The sequence below is a fragment of the Vigna radiata genome, chromosome 5, assembly GCF_000741045.1.
Source record: "Vigna radiata var. radiata cultivar VC1973A chromosome 5, Vradiata_ver6, whole genome shotgun sequence".
Lineage (NCBI taxonomy): Eukaryota > Viridiplantae > Streptophyta > Magnoliopsida > Fabales > Fabaceae > Vigna > Vigna radiata.
This window is the reverse complement of record NC_028355.1, coordinates 15,812,591-15,828,523: the sequence shown is the minus strand read 5'-3', so window position 1 is coordinate 15,828,523 and position 15,933 is coordinate 15,812,591. Positions and strand designations below refer to the sequence as shown.

General features: G+C 35.4%; 1 protein-coding gene across 1 annotated transcript; it reads right to left on the bottom strand.

Annotated features, from left to right (window-relative positions):
• Positions 1-70: 70 nt before the first annotated feature.
• Positions 71-4,758, bottom strand: LOC106762818 (glucose-6-phosphate isomerase 1, chloroplastic). Its single transcript, XM_014646892.2, has 14 exons — positions 3,975-4,758; positions 3,748-3,870; positions 3,399-3,497; positions 3,224-3,307; positions 2,751-2,894; positions 2,604-2,669; positions 2,267-2,335; positions 2,077-2,184; positions 1,647-1,699; positions 1,435-1,573; positions 1,187-1,343; positions 883-961; positions 525-591; positions 71-446 (listed from the first exon to the last, which is right to left on the bottom strand). Exons 1-14 carry the CDS (start codon positions 4,506-4,508, stop codon positions 312-314), a joined length of 1,857 nt encoding a protein of 618 aa, XP_014502378.1. The 5' UTR covers positions 4,509-4,758; the 3' UTR covers positions 71-311.
• Positions 4,759-15,933: the final 11,175 nt, after the last annotated feature.

Here is a 15,933-nt window from a genome sequence, read left to right as displayed (position 1 = left end):
AAAATGTTTTTAATTTTGTTACTGGCTAGCAGATTGCACCAAAGAGCTGCCCTAATCCCATCACCAAAAATGTAGGCAGCAAAAAGAACAGTTTATTAAATTATATCACTGGGTTCTCCAGCTGGTTTACATGTAGTTTCAATTCAAAACGCCAGAACTCAACACTATCAAGAATGTCTTAACAGAAATCTCCACTTCCGTTAATGATAGAGATTGAACATTGAAACTAAATTATTGCAGGCAACTTCTCTTCCAATGATCCGTATTCAAACCCAACCATCTGTAACATTATGAATTTTGTTTAGTCTAACTCAAGCATAAGATTCACCAATGTTACATTCCCCAAGAAAAACCTTGATGCTACGAGGTGATCCACAGCTGCCTTCAGCAATTAGTGCTCTGTCATTGGCGGCCATGTGCGCAATAATCTTGTAAATCATTTCAATCTGCGTACAAGTGAAAAATGTTACTGAACTTCTCCAATGATTCTTAATAGACAGAGTAAGGAGGTATCATATATTTACATCTTCAGGAGCATGGCAACGGTCAGCTACTTCTTCTAGTGTCAATGGTTCAATGGGATCTTTGCAGCTGAAAACAGAAACAAATAAAACATTATCTAGGGATATAGCTTACTAAATATATATATGCAAGGATGCAAAACAAATAGAGTCCGTATTCTAGACATATATTGGCCCTTTGATTATTATCCTTCACAAATAATTGCAGACATTTTCAGTGGGATGGCTATTTGGCGCTCACCATAACAAGAGGGGCCTGGTCAACACATCTTACTGAATGGAAAATCAAATCCACTGAAAACAACTCTTATATTTTACAAGTTAAGACCCAAAGAACCTTGGTACTTAGCAAACATTATACCTTGCCTCATTTAGCACTGCTAACACTCGCTTCTGAAGTGCCAGTACTTCACCAGCTGCCTTTTTACCAGCCTCCACACCTAAACATTGCCATAGTTCAGACTTAGATGTGACTGAATGCTAAAACGAACAACATAAAACACTTCCATATAAAAATTCAGTATTCTTGACTCAATTTCAAATCACTAATCATTCAATCCCCCCAATACAGGACAGGGTAAGAAATTCTATATCAGACGTTGTCAAAATAATAATTACCGGAAATACAGAAACTTCTAGAACAGGTCAAATATATTATATTTTACCAGGTTGATGATAAGCATTTATGTTGATAAGGGATGCATAAATTCCAACTGCTCGTTCATAGAGTGCAATAAGAGCACCGACTGTTCTTGGTGTCACTTCTTGTACAGAAACTGTGATGGATTCTCTGTCATTAGCATACAGAGCTGACCTTGTTCCCTATAGAAACTCCAATTTTAACATGAGCGGAAAACAACCTAACAACACTACAAAATTCGGTAACGATTATGTTTTGATTGGTAGATCGTACCTGTAGCATACCAAACAAGTAGTCACCACAAGTGACACCAGGTTCAAGTTCCCAGTCATGACCAGGAGGTCTATCACGTAGCACCTCAATGAATGTAACAAAGAAGTTGTGTACACCCTCCCTCAATTGTTGGATGTAGCTGCAAGGGGGTAAATGTTTAGTAGAAAGTAATCAATAAACTATACTTATATCAAGTAAATAAGAAAACTCACGCGTGTTGATCCGTGCTTCCTTTATTTCCATAAACACTAATTCCTTGATTAACCTGTAATATCCAAATGTTAGATTCTGGTATATCATTAACTTGTGAGGGATCTAAACAATAAATGTGATACAACAGCATGACAGTTCGTTATAGGAAAATTAAAATTAATTGTTAACAATGTCTGGTCAAGTTAGTCAAGTTAGTCAAGTTAGCCATGTCAGATGTTACAAAAGGGGGCTCCACAAGAAAGCATAACGATGTATACATGACACCAACACGAGCCAAGAATTGAAAATAACAGAGCATAGAGTTCATTAGGCTACTTCCTGACGCAGGCACAACTGTGATCTTCATTAAAAGAGAATAAAAATTAACTCAAAAAGGCAGGACAGAGCACACAAGTGTTATTTAGTTTGATGCACATGAATAGGACATACCCTATTACCATCCAAGTCAAACTCCTTGCCTAGAGATTCCATGACCAGCTGCTGCAAGTATCTACTGAATAATAACAGACTATCCTTGTATGGAAGAATAACCATATCCTACAGAGTAAGGAGGAAAAGTAAACAATGAGAGATAGTCAAATAAAAGAGAACATATATGGTAAAATATCACAATTCCCACCTTAGATCCTACACCGTCTGTAGCCCAATACCAACATAAAGCCAGCAGAGCTGCAGGGTTATTCCTTAACTGCACAAATGCATATATTAATCAGAGTTGTAGTTTCACACATTTCCACAAACTTCAAACTCCCGCATCATATAAACGTATTTGTAACATGAAGAATCAATATGTGTAACATAGGTATGGCATTGGCAAGTCATCAAGTATGAGCAAGCTCTCTGTAGAGTACAAGTATTATCATACATGAAAATCATCTGACCCACAATTCTGAAACTGAAACTAATATTTAGATAAAATACAGCAAGAAAACAGATGATTAATAATTGATGTATACCACAGTGCTTCTATTTGCTTCATCCATCAATGATGCACCAGCAAGCATTTCTCTGATATCAATGCCCTAAATTAAAAGAATTGTAAGAAAACACGTAATATCAAATGTATAAAAATAAACAACCAATTTACATTTATGGACACTTACCTGAAGAGCTGCTGGAAGCAGGCCAACTGCAGACATCTCTGACGTTCTGCCTCCCACCCAATCAAACATAGGAAATCTAGCTAACCAGCCTTCAATTCTGGCAGTGTTATCCAACAAAGAATTTTCTTGTGTTATAGCAACACCCTGCATTATTATAGCATACATTAGCAAATTGTAATAATATCACAGAACTGACAGCAGATATGCAAATGATGCAGGGTCATTGCTGGACAGTTTAAGCAAAGCTATGAAAATAGTAAGTATAGCTGACAGAAAATTGAAATTTTGAGAATCCACATATTGGTAACTGCAGATCAATCCATACACAAGTAGTTTGTTCAAACTCAAAACTATCACGATTGTAGCACAATAATACTATAAGCTATCTGAACTTCTGTTTCAAACATAATAGTGTATTATAATATGGGGAAATAAAAAATATAAAAAAAAAGAGTGAAAACCTGAGATTAAACCTGTTTCGGAAAATTCAAGCCTGCTTCACGAAAGGCCTTCTGAACTTCCAACAAACCATTTCTAGTCTCTGGGGTACCTCCACTCTAAAGATAAGTGAAATGTTCAAGTCAGAAGACACCTTTCACGCACTGATGTAAGCATCATAGTAAATAAAATACATAGTCTCCACAAAACCTTTGAAATCACAATCACAAGTGTTGAGGCTAGCTCTGGCCCAAGCTGCGCAATCTGATGATCAATTCCAGCAGGATCCGTGTTGTCAACAAATCTTATCTGTATGGTACATAAACAGAAGAAGGCAACACCAGCATTAAATGCTTACTGAAAAAACCAAATTCACGAATGACAAGCAAATTATATCAGAAAATCTTAGATCACCCAGGCATCATAGTTTCCAACCAATTTTCATGTGATAGTACACAGTTAAGCTTTTCAATTTACGAGAAAAAATAAATATACATGTGAGGTAAAGATTAGTCGAGACCTCAGTGTTCTAGGTCCATGCAATAATAATAATATGTACCTTAAGTGGAGGATTATCAGGAGCCAGTGCCTCTGCAACAAACTGTGGTCCAAGAGCAGAACCTCCAATTCCGACAGACAGTATTTGAGTAAATCGACCCTCCGGCGACGAAGGAGGTTTAATCTGCCAAAGTACACATTGATCACCAAAACCTTAACACCTCAAAAAAAATCCAAGACACTTCAGATACAAAAAGAAAGAGAGGAAGGAGAAGCTACTGAACTGACCTTACCACTAACGACGTCGTTAGCGAACTTGGAAACAGCATCGAGAGTATTCTCAATCTGCGTCTTCAGGAATGAGTTGGGCGCGCGCTTAGGGTCCCTCAACCAATAGTGCCCCACCATGCGTCCCTCATCAGGATTCGCGATCGCACCCTTCTCCAACTCTTCCATCGCCTCAAACGCCTTTCCAAAATGGGGCTCCATTTCCCTTACGAACTCGTCCGTGAACCCGACCCGACTCACGTCCAAGTAAAGACCCAGTTCTTTATGCTGGTACAGCCAATCCACGTACCTCCGCCATAGCGCACGCGGATCTTTCTCCAACCCCTTCGCCGCCGCCGCCGCCGCCGCCGCCGCTCCGTCCGAAACCTCCCGAGCCACTGCCCGCGGCCTGGCGAGGCTTAGGGAGCGATCGGCGCGGCGCGCGTGGAAGGAGACGTGATCTTTGCGGAGAGGTTGGGTCAACGGCGGGGTTTGGTTTGGGAATCGTTTGAGAGAGGGGGAAGAGGTGTAAATGCCTGAGACTGATGATGCCATAGTTTTGGGATGAATGTTGAAAGCTGAAAACAAGGGTTCACGTTAAGGTTGTTAGGAGCATGATACCTGGGAGAATGAAACAAACAAAAGTTGTTGAAGAAGAGAGTGGTTTTTGTCTTCGTTGAACTTGAAAAAGTTGTTTTTGAAGTTCTGTGTGCTTTCTTTGTGATATTCACCACACTCACGCGCCGGTTGTTCCTATGTTGGCCCTGAACACCTTCTCTCTTCAGTTAAAATAAACTCAACAGATTTTTCACTCACACGTGCTACGATCCAAGGGATTTACTTTCATATCTGTAATTATCATCGTAAAGGTATATGATATTGATATAACATCGCAGTCCATGTGGGAAAATATATAATTTTTTTATAATTTAGCATCCATTATTAATGTTTTTATTTTCTTCTTCTTGAAACTGGTTCAACCAAACGGGGCCTTGTCTCTGTCACGTGTGAGATTGAGAGTACAAAGTTCTTTTCTTTCAAACATGAATCATGTTTCCAAATACACCTTTTGTGTTTTTTTTAATTTTAATCAGTCATTTTCAGTGTTTTAATTTATATTTAGTTTTATTTTTTAAAAAAATTATAAATCCTTTAAAATGTAGTTTATATGTTTAAAATATTTTATTTTGAATTTTAGTTACATAAAAATAAAAACGTATTCTGTGCATTACACAAACTAAAATATTTTTTAAAGATAATTGTATATCATAATATAAAGTATTTATTTTAATTTTAAAACACAATTTACTCATTCACAAAATTCGCAAATTCTAAGTCAGTTAGAGATTTTTTTTTTCACATAGTTAATAATCACCGAAATATACAAGTTTCACATAAAATCAAAACATAAATATATAGTGTTTCGGTGATAATTTTTGAGGACCGAGACACTAACCTAGATGACGTGGTTTTCTCGCTTTCTAACGCTTGGACTGGTCGAATGGCTCGCTTTTCCTGGATCTTGATCGCTCGCTTTCCTTCTCCCTTGACCGTTCGGTGATCTTTAAGCTTTGACCGGAGGGGGGAGGTACCTGCAGTGGCACTCCGACGCCCAAGTCAGGCGTGTATTGAAGAGTCTCGGCTCTTGATTGAATATTTAGTGAAGGGTTTTCACTATTTGGTATTTGAGAATATGAGTTGGATGTGAATAAAGTATAATTGGAAGTACCTGGCTTGTGGTCCTCACTCTCTATTTATAATTTGTCTTATAGACCTTAAACTTATATAAGCCCAACAAAATATAAACAGAATAAAATATAAACAGATTTAGCTGAAAATATAAATATCTTTAAATAGATATTTTTGATTATTTCATCTCTTGAATAAGATATATCTTTAACCACTCGGCCCAGATATCATATAGTTTTACAAAATGTTAAGAGATAATAACATTGGTTCACTCAATTTTGCTTTGTCTTATTTATAATTTGTTCAAGATACTAGTGGGTGAAGTGAACTATCCTTTTTAAACATTTGATTTGTTTAGCTATAAATTGTCACTACGTATTAAATTAAATTGTGATATTATATGTTTTACTAATCAAATATTAATTATGCTAAATATATTATATAAACCTTACATATCCATTAGTCAATCTTCACCATAATGTTTTTTATAACTTTAGAGATAATATTGATCAATCGGTCTTATTTTTACATATAATCGCTCGGTCGCAAACTAATTAGAATTTCAACACAAACTTAATAAAACATATTTATGAACTATTAGATCGTAATTGAAACAATCTTAACTAAAAGTTCATTCTAAAAACTATCAATACAGAGATAAAATAAAAAAATAGATGATTACAATTATTAAACATATAATCAATCAATATAATTAACTAGTATCTTGAAAAAGTAAAAAATAACTTAGTGTGAAGAAATAACTCTTAACTCCATTGTTCGAAACACTAAATATTAATAGTAGAGTTTGATTATCAAATATGAAATTCTATGCTAATTTAATCTAAGGAAACATTTAAGAAATAGTTCATGTAATGGCTATATGTGCCTCGAGGAGTGATGGTAGAAAATAGTTATAAACATGAGTGCGGTGAAAGTGATACCTTTTATAGCACACTATTCTCAATAAAATCTAATTGACAAAAAGATAACTTATATCCAAATATAAAAAATTGATTAAAACTATATTTATTTGATTTTACTTTTTTTCTAAACAATTTAAATCTTGGATTGAAAATCAAGAACCAAACAAAATCAAATTAACAAATTTATGTTATAACTTTTTACTATAAGATTGTATAATTTTTTCATAAAAATGGAAAAAAGTTGAAACTATAAGTATAAGTATAGTAACGATTATATAAAAATAATTCCCACCTTGTATTTCTATTGGCAATTTTCTTGTAAAAAATTGCTTAAGAAATTTATAATGGCAAAATACTAATTCAAATCGAACCGCAAAACACCTATTTGGATTTTGAATTTTGCCTTAAAATTTAAAGTATACCAATATTTGTTTCACACTACTTAATAAAAAATTAATCAAAGTGAGCGGAAACAAGCTTGGTAACTTATAGGTCAAGTTCGTTTTAAACAATTGTGTGTTTCTCATTGTACCTTATATATCTCCGGCTGTATTTCCATTTTTTTTTCCATCTATGCTTATGTAAGAAAGAAAATCTTTAACTGTTTTTTTTTTAATTGACCCATTCCTCTTATCGTCCTTCAATGGTTGTCGTGGTGGTGTTGAGGCCTTTCTCTCTTCTAGTGGTGGTTCTTCTAGTGTTAGTTCTTCTTTCCTTAACCTCAGACTCTATGATGGAACGCAGATGGTATAATTATGTAATTGGATGTATGGTAAAAGACTTGATGTATCTTTGTATCTTTGGACTTAATGTCTTTGTACATGGTTGGATTCCTAACTAACATTAATGGGGCGCATGTTTTATTTTTCAAAATATTTATATTGATGTTAATTCTTTTAATATCTTTCTTCATTAATAGATATTAAATTCAAAACATATTTGATTGGAGTTATTTATTAATAATCATCAAACCCAAGATATGAACAATAAATAAACGGAAAAATAAAATAAAAAACTGGTGTTGAATTGAAACACACATGGTGAACTTTATCTTCTATAAGCCTTTTTCTTTTCTATTCCGTCTCATTAGACGCACAATATTCTAAGAAGTGAGAGATACATTGTGCCATGTCAAATGCAAAGTCTTCTTCCTCTCAGTTTCCCCTTTCACAAACCCAAGACACATGAAAATGCAACCATAACCTCCATTTTCTTCGACCTCAGTTTCTCCAAAAACTTCAGATCTTTCTATGAGAACTGAAAATCCCACATCGATCTTCGCTAGTTGAAATGTGAAAATGAGAGACTTTGTTACTTGCTTTAGCAAGAAAACTGTTGGTGTGTCTCATTCTTCAAACTCGTGTTCTTCTTATTCAAACAACATGCATCTCGTGTTCTTCAATCTCGTGTTCTTCTTATTCGAACACTGATAGGATGCATTATTTCTATCACTGTAATTGTCGTTTCGTGATCTTTGCAAACGTCGTGGAAGGCGTCGTGGTGCCACTAAGGGTGGTCAATTTCTCTATTGAAGGCTTGTAGCGTCTGTCGCAACCGAAAAATCGCGACGGGACGACGACGATCCAAAAAAGTGAAATAATTTGAAAAAGTATTTTGGAGTCACCACCATAGTTTATTCTGGAAAACTACGGAAAAACCATAAAATGATAAGGCAAGGTCTGCGAAAACTGAATTTCGGGTTCGGGAGTCGGTTACGTGTAGGGAAGGTATTAGCACCCTACAACGCCTGCCCTAAGGCAGTGCCTTTAATTAAATGCGCGAATAAAGATATGGTTTGCAAAATGTTTAACTATCCCAAGAACAACTAAATAAAGAAACAAAAATATTTTTTAGTTTTTTGGGCCCGACAAGGATTGACCTTGCTCCTACGTATTCTCAGTCATACTGAGAAATCAGGGTTACGTAGTTCTTTCAGAAAGATTGATTGTTTGAAGATGTTTTTAGTTTTTGAAGATTTTATTTTTTTTTGGTATTTTTATATAAAAGAGAAAAGGTTTTTAGCACAAGGCCTACGCGAGCGGTCGCACGTATGCTTAAACCTTTTCAAAATATTTTTATTGATTTTTAATTTTGGTAAAAGAAAAGGAAAAGATTTTTATTTAATTTTGGTAAAAGAAAAGGAAAAGGTTTTCCGCACAAGGCCTACGCGAGCGGTCGCACGTGTGCTTGAACCTTTTCAAAATATTTTTAATTGATTTTTAATTTTTGTAAAAGAAAAGGAAAAGGTTTTCCGCACAAGGCCTACGCGAGCGGTCGCACGTGTGCTTGAACCTTTTCAAAATATTTTTAATTTAACATTATTCGTACCTATTTATTTTTTATTTAGTGCTTAAGGTGTAGAAGATAAACAAGGGGGTACATATAGTATAGCTAATAATCAAACAAATAATAATAATAAAAATAAAGAAATAATCTAAAAGTAAAAGAGAAGCCCAATAAGCATAGGGGTGTAGAGATAGAAACCATAGGTGTGGAGTAAAAATGAGGCTCCTCTTGTTTAAGCCCAAGCCCTTCCTCCAACTTGGTGTCTATCGGGGTGTAAGGCTAAAAGTAAGGGTGCAGCCAGAAACTTCTTGGTTCAGACCCTAACGGTGCAACAGCGAAGTTGGAGGTGGCAGATAGTAGCTACCCGTCAGGTCCAAGCCTCTTTGTTTTTGTTTGCAGAAAGGGAATGGTGGTGTGAATAGCATTGGTGCGGTGGCAGGAGAAAAGAATGGGCCCAACAGCTGGCCCAAAGGCCCCTTAACCTAACAGAAACTTAAGGGGTCTCAACAATTTCACCCCATTTCAACATCTGCACCCAAATGTCAAAGACCTAGGTTTCTTCTTCCTATGATGAGAAGAAATCAGAGATACCTCCGCTGCTCACAGCCACAGTCCAGCTCCCCCTCGGTCGGCCTCTGCAGTCCACCGTTCACGGCGTCGCCAGTGACGACACACCGCCAGCCACAGCACCAAACCTCCCTTCCTTCCCCCTTCTTCTTTGCGTGAGAGGAACCCTCTCGTTCGTGAACGTCGTCGGCAATTAGTCGTCGACAGTCGCCGCTGCCACCATTGAATCGGAGGCACCACTTCCTCGATATCGCGAACCAGATCCGCCGTCGTCGCTGTTGCTCACACGGCCAGCCACCTCAAGAATTCTCTCTTCTTCCTCTGAACGCGACGTGTCTTTCTCTTCAATTTGGAACCCGCCGTCGTACCTTCCACTTTGAGAAAGTCACCACCCAAGGTTATGCTAGCGCCTCTGCCGATACCTAGTCACTGTTCGAGACCATCACCAGGCTTGCAAATGGAATAGATATCGGCAACATCATTTCCCTTTTCTTAAGCCTGCTTCGATTAGATATTTTGACGATGACGGAGCCGTAAGAGTGGGTGAGGTTAATTGGGGTTGTTCTGTTGGGATTTGGGTTTTGTTGAATTTGCAGGTGCTTCTGTGAGCCTTGCCGGAAATAGAGAAATGATTATCAGTGGCTTGATTGGGAAGGGTGATGGAGGTTGCGAGTGATTTTTCTCTGTTTTGCTTTGATTGGGTTTGCTGTTGGGGTTTGATTTCTATTTTTTGTGATTTTTGTTCATTGCAGGTTGAGGGTAAGGGTCATGATGTGTGGGAATGGGATTGGTGATGACCGTGAGTGTGTGAATCTGTTGGAAATGAATGAAGAAGGATTGGGCAATGGTCAGTGATGGGTCTGTTGGAGGTAATGGGAAATGATCTTCTCTGTTTTTTGTTTTTAATGCAGGGAAAAATAGGAGAACAATATAAATGGAGGTTTGATTGAGATGAACATGGTGGAAAGGTGTTGGACCGAATGGGGGGTGGTGATTTTGTTGAGTTGATAAGGTTGGGAAAATGGTGGATACCTTGGTTTTCTGATTGGGTGTTCTTCACTGGATTTGCATTTGGTTTTGTAGGTTGAAGGTGGGTCGTGATGTGTGAATAAAGATGGAGGAGTATATGGTTGTCTCTGATAATTGAAGGGATGAATTTCTGAAGAGGAGGTGGTTGCGGGGTTGGGCCGAGGAGAGGAATTCGGAATCAAGTTTCTGTAAAATGGAAGAGGTAGTGAGTGTATCGGGTCGTTAGGATGGGAAAATCATTGGGTGGGGTCATAAGGTCTTTGCCTAACAGAATGGTGGTAATGGTGGTATGTGTATGATGCGTGATGAAGTGTTGCCAGCCAAAAAGGGTCGTGTGGTGTGTGAATCTGTGGGGTGATTATGGTAGGGACGATGATGATGGGATCAAGGGCGAGAGATGATGGATTCTGTTGTGTGTCTTTTGTGATGCTGGAGTTGAGGAATTTGAGTGAGTATGTAGGTGTCGGATGATAGGTGGATGAACTCAATCAAGTTACTGATGATGATGAATTTCCCCAAGATCATGATGCTCTGCTCACTTTTGTTGTAACCGTTTTCATCCCCACGTTCTTCAACTTTTTTCCTTTTTTCATTTTATTTCTTATTTTTCCTTTTCTCTTTTTTTTTTATTTTCTCCTTTTTTCTTTTTCTTTTTTTCGTTTTCTTTTTTTTCTTTTTTCGATTAAATTTAAGAATAATAAAATAAAAAAATAAAAAAAAATAAAAAAAACTAAATCAAATAATAAATAATAAAAGCAAAATAAAATAAAAAAATTAATAAAAATAAATAAATCAAATAAAATCAAATAAAATCAAATAAAATAAAAATAAAAACTAGCCTTATTATTTAATTACCCGGACGAAATTAGGTGTTGACAGCGTCGAATTGGACTGAGACTCATCAAAGCTAGTAGGAGTGAGAAAACAGAGGGAGGGGGAGGGAGATTGACCTAGAATCAGAAAAAAAAATGACATGGCATATGTTAGCCACCTCAATTGACTTTTAATGCAGTTGATTTTGAAAGACGAAAAATTAATGTTTCCTCAAGAAGAAAGACCAAAAGTAGTTCAGTTTAAAAATGGACTAAAAACATATTTAACTTTTTTTTAATCTGTAATTATTTGTTTATATTTTTTTTTCAAAATGAATTTTTATTTAATTATTTGTTGTATTTTTTTGACTTTTTTAATTTCTTTGTTAAATTATTTGGAATTTTTTGTGTTTTTGTTATAATTTATAATTCTTTATATATTATTTATTATATATATGTTTTTGTTTACTTTTATTTGATGTTTATCTAAATTTGTTTTGAAACTTGAAATTATTTATTTGTTTAAATAGTAATAATTATTATGCCCATTTTTTTTCGCTTATTAATTTATTTCTGAATTTATTTTTAAATTTTTAATGTTTTTGTTATAATTTGTAATTATTTAAGTAAAATTTATTAAGTAATTTTTTTTTTATTTCTTTGTTAGTTTAGTGTTAATCTTTAATTTTTTTATAATTTATTATTGTAACATCTCGATTTTTGGATGTCTTCAGTATTAGGAAAAATTTAAAATTTTTAAAATCATAATACTATCGCGGAAATCCACTTATAAAATACCGAAATTAATAAAATAAAAACAAAATAAAATAAATCCGATTACATTGTCTCTAACATTCATAGCACAAAAATTTAATCAACATAAGTCTTTTTCCCCTTCTCGCGTCTCTATCATGCATCTGAAGCGTTTGCAACATCTCCTGCTCTTGTATAACCATAGGTCACACGATCATCGCAAACACATACAACCACAACACAAACAAATATGGGTAAGCTACCATAACACAACCAATAACAAGACAATATATACATAATAAGTAAACACAACTTAATAACGAATTATCCTTACTAACGTAATCATTCCTACAACAAGATCATCTATAACATCATCATCATTCATACCACAACTATACCATCAATATTATCTTTATCTATACTGTCTCCAAACACATTGTTATCACAAATCATCAACACATGTACCTTCATCCGAACTAACCTCATCATGAATCCTTCATCATGAATAACACCACGAGCCTCCACAATACCATAACTCCGTAGTGAAAAGAATCAGTCTCACTCCTGTACCCTACCTCAAACTTGTGGCCTCCCCACAAGTCCCCTGTAGCCCCTCCTACAGGTCTGCTCGAGTAGTCCCGCCTACCTGGCTAAGGAACATGTTTCCTGCCACACCAGGACAAGGCAAACACCATCACCCCCACACAAGNAGGGCTCAATACCCGAGCACTCCCTTTTCNCACACAAGGNCAAAGGAAGTTGCTATCTCGACCGGTCGATAGTCTCAGGCTTTACTAGGTACAGAAAGCGAACTTATCCCTCACTCTTATGCTCATCGATCAACCACTCGTTCAGGTACAATTCCAACACTCACTTATCCCAACTTCAACACTCACTCATTTCAATCATTAATCAAGTTTATCAGATTTCTAAACAAGTAACCACTCTCCTTTTCTACCAAATCTTATTAATTCATAGGTCTCAACCAAAATTACAATGTGTTCAATGGATTTCACTCAACAATAAATTACAAACAATAACCAAATATAATTCAATAACAATCCAAAATAAGATATCATGTATTATCTTGATCAAACATTAAAATCAAATTCCCAATTAATCAACATAACCACCATATGAATTCTACTCCAACAATAAATCAAAATAAATAAATAAATAACATTTAATAACAAACCAAAAATAATAAAACATTTATTGATCTAATTAAAGATTATAATCACATTATTCTTCTCTCTTATCAAACTAAAATTAGTAAGTAATTTAATATTCTAATAAATGATTATAATCTCATTATTTTCATCTTTAAAACCAATTAATATTTATTTCTTCTTTCCAATNTCGTAAACTATTAAGTAATTGATTTTAATTCCNATTATTTTAATNTCAGAAACATAANCTTTTTCTTTATTATCATTTTTATTCTCCAATTTCGATTTCCAAATATATTTAAAATTTCATTACTTTAACTTTATTACTTTCCTAATATCAGTTTAGAGACATAATCTTTATTTTCAATTTTCCTTATCTTACATTTTCTTTTATCATTAATTTTGCTTTTATCACTCAGTGTCCAGCCCAGAACTAATTTTAGGCCTATAACCCAAACAACTCTTATTATCATTTTGATTTTAATCATTTTATTTAAGCTTGACCCACTGTCAAATCAACCAACCCCAATCTGCCAAGCCAAACATAACATTCAAGGACTCCACGGCCAGCCACCGCAACACCCCGACAGCACCCACCGGCGACGCCACTCGCGCAACTCCGACAACCACCACGAAACGGTTGCCACTGCCATCGCAACCAATACGAGAATCCAAAAGGTGAAAATCAGAAACCCAAAATAATTTTTCTCAATTCAAACCCTAATCTTTTCAATCGAAACTCTAAGCCCCAAAATTCGTGAAACCCCGACCCAAACACAAAATCCAAGACCTGCAAGAAGAACAGAGGAACAAACCAACATTTTTCCTAATTCAGCAAACCCCAATTTTCCAAAATTTCCAGTTCGAAACCCTCATCTGCTTCACGCCGCAATACCACCCCGCTGCGAACAAGAACAGAGAAAAGAATGAAAAGAAATCTCTCTCTAACACAGTGAGCATGTTCCATGGCGGAAGAGGAAGATAAACCCTCCCGAATTTGTGCGATGAAGAGCCCGGCTCAGGTCGTGCCTCAACCGCGCCGTCGCCATCAAAGAAGCTGGAGTTTGAACCCTAGCAGGAGCGTCGCCGTTGCAGGACGCCCTCGCCGCGCCTCTCCGCGCTCTCGCCTCCAAAGTTGCATCTGCCGCGGTGAATAGAAAGGGCATAAGCCTCAAGCTTCCAGATTTCGCGTGAAGAAGAAAAAGCAATAGAGAAAAGGCGGAATAAGGGCAACCTGTATGGCCCTTCGAAAAAGAAACAGGCTAGACCCTTAATTGGCTTCCACTTATTGAAGCCCAATTAGAAACGGAAACAGAAAAAAAAATCTCGACTTTAGGAAACAGTTGCCTGGTCACTGATCACGGATTTACTTTTTAAGACTAGCACTAATCCCAATTAAACCCTAAATCAAAAGAATCTCCAAAACCCTAATTTTTATCTTAATTGCAATTAAATGAACTTTTATTCTCTTCTGATATAAAATTCAATACGAGAATTCTTTTAGCAATTAATTAAGTGAATTCTTCATAATTCAATCACATTGGATTCAATTGCTTGAATTCCAAATAGATATCACATGCTAATATGTAATCACAACCATTTATGTTTAAAATGATGAACAAAAAAATTCCAATATTATCCTACCACGTCAAGAACATCACATCATAATATTAAGCATTCAATTAAATTAAACATCATTTAAAGACAATTTACTTTTCCGTAATCATAAAAGATATTCAAGAAAATGTCTATATTCATCATACAATAAAGAAAAAGTACGCTTCTCATACCTTAGCCAATTATAGAACATGAACCAATAATAAGTCTTCACACTGTTATATCTTTTAAAAGAAAAGATTTCTCTTTTTCAAAGAAAGTTTCTGATGCTCTCTATTCTTATCGTTATCTCTTTTCCTTTCTTTTATAAACACCCTTTTTATTTTTATTTTAAATAAATCGTATTATAATTAAAAGAAACCACCTAGGTAGTGCTCCCTATAATATCTCAAGTGGTTTTAAAAAAATAACCTCCAACCTTTTTTTTAACTTATATTATTTAAAGTACTTTTCTTTATTTTCCACACCCTTATTTATAACTTTCACACCTCAATTACAAAATGGAAAGGACATTCTTGCCCTTGAGAAAATATAAATAAAATCAAATAAATGTTTCACATGAACCTCTCTCTAAAATCTGAACACTCTTACATTCAATCCTAAATAAATATTTTTAGCAACAAGCCAACACATCACAAATTTAACAATCAAACTATAACAAGTGTTACACTTATATCAACAAAATAAATAAATAAAATAGAACTTTATGTTCTTCTCAAGACTTGAACACCAACTGAACTGCACAACACCTTGTAAACTCATGTAAATTTTAATAAAACATATTTAAGACTTATTTATAAACTCTACATTTTCTCGGATCTTACAATTATGGGTTAAATATGTTTTTAGTCCCTATACTATCAAGCGATTTTGGTTTTAGTCCATCTTTCAAAGTAAGATACATTTTAGTCCTGCTACTTAAGGAAACTTTGATTTTAGTCCTTCAAAACTGACACTGTTAAAAACTAACTGATGTGACTAACGGTGATAATGTGCCACCTCATTTTCTCCCGCACTGACATCGTCTCCTTCCTTCCATCTTCGTCTTCGTCCTGTCCACTACCACAACCTCGTTGCCAATTTCTATAGTATATTCTCAAGTTCATCTTTCCAATTCGATTCCCTCCGATGGTGG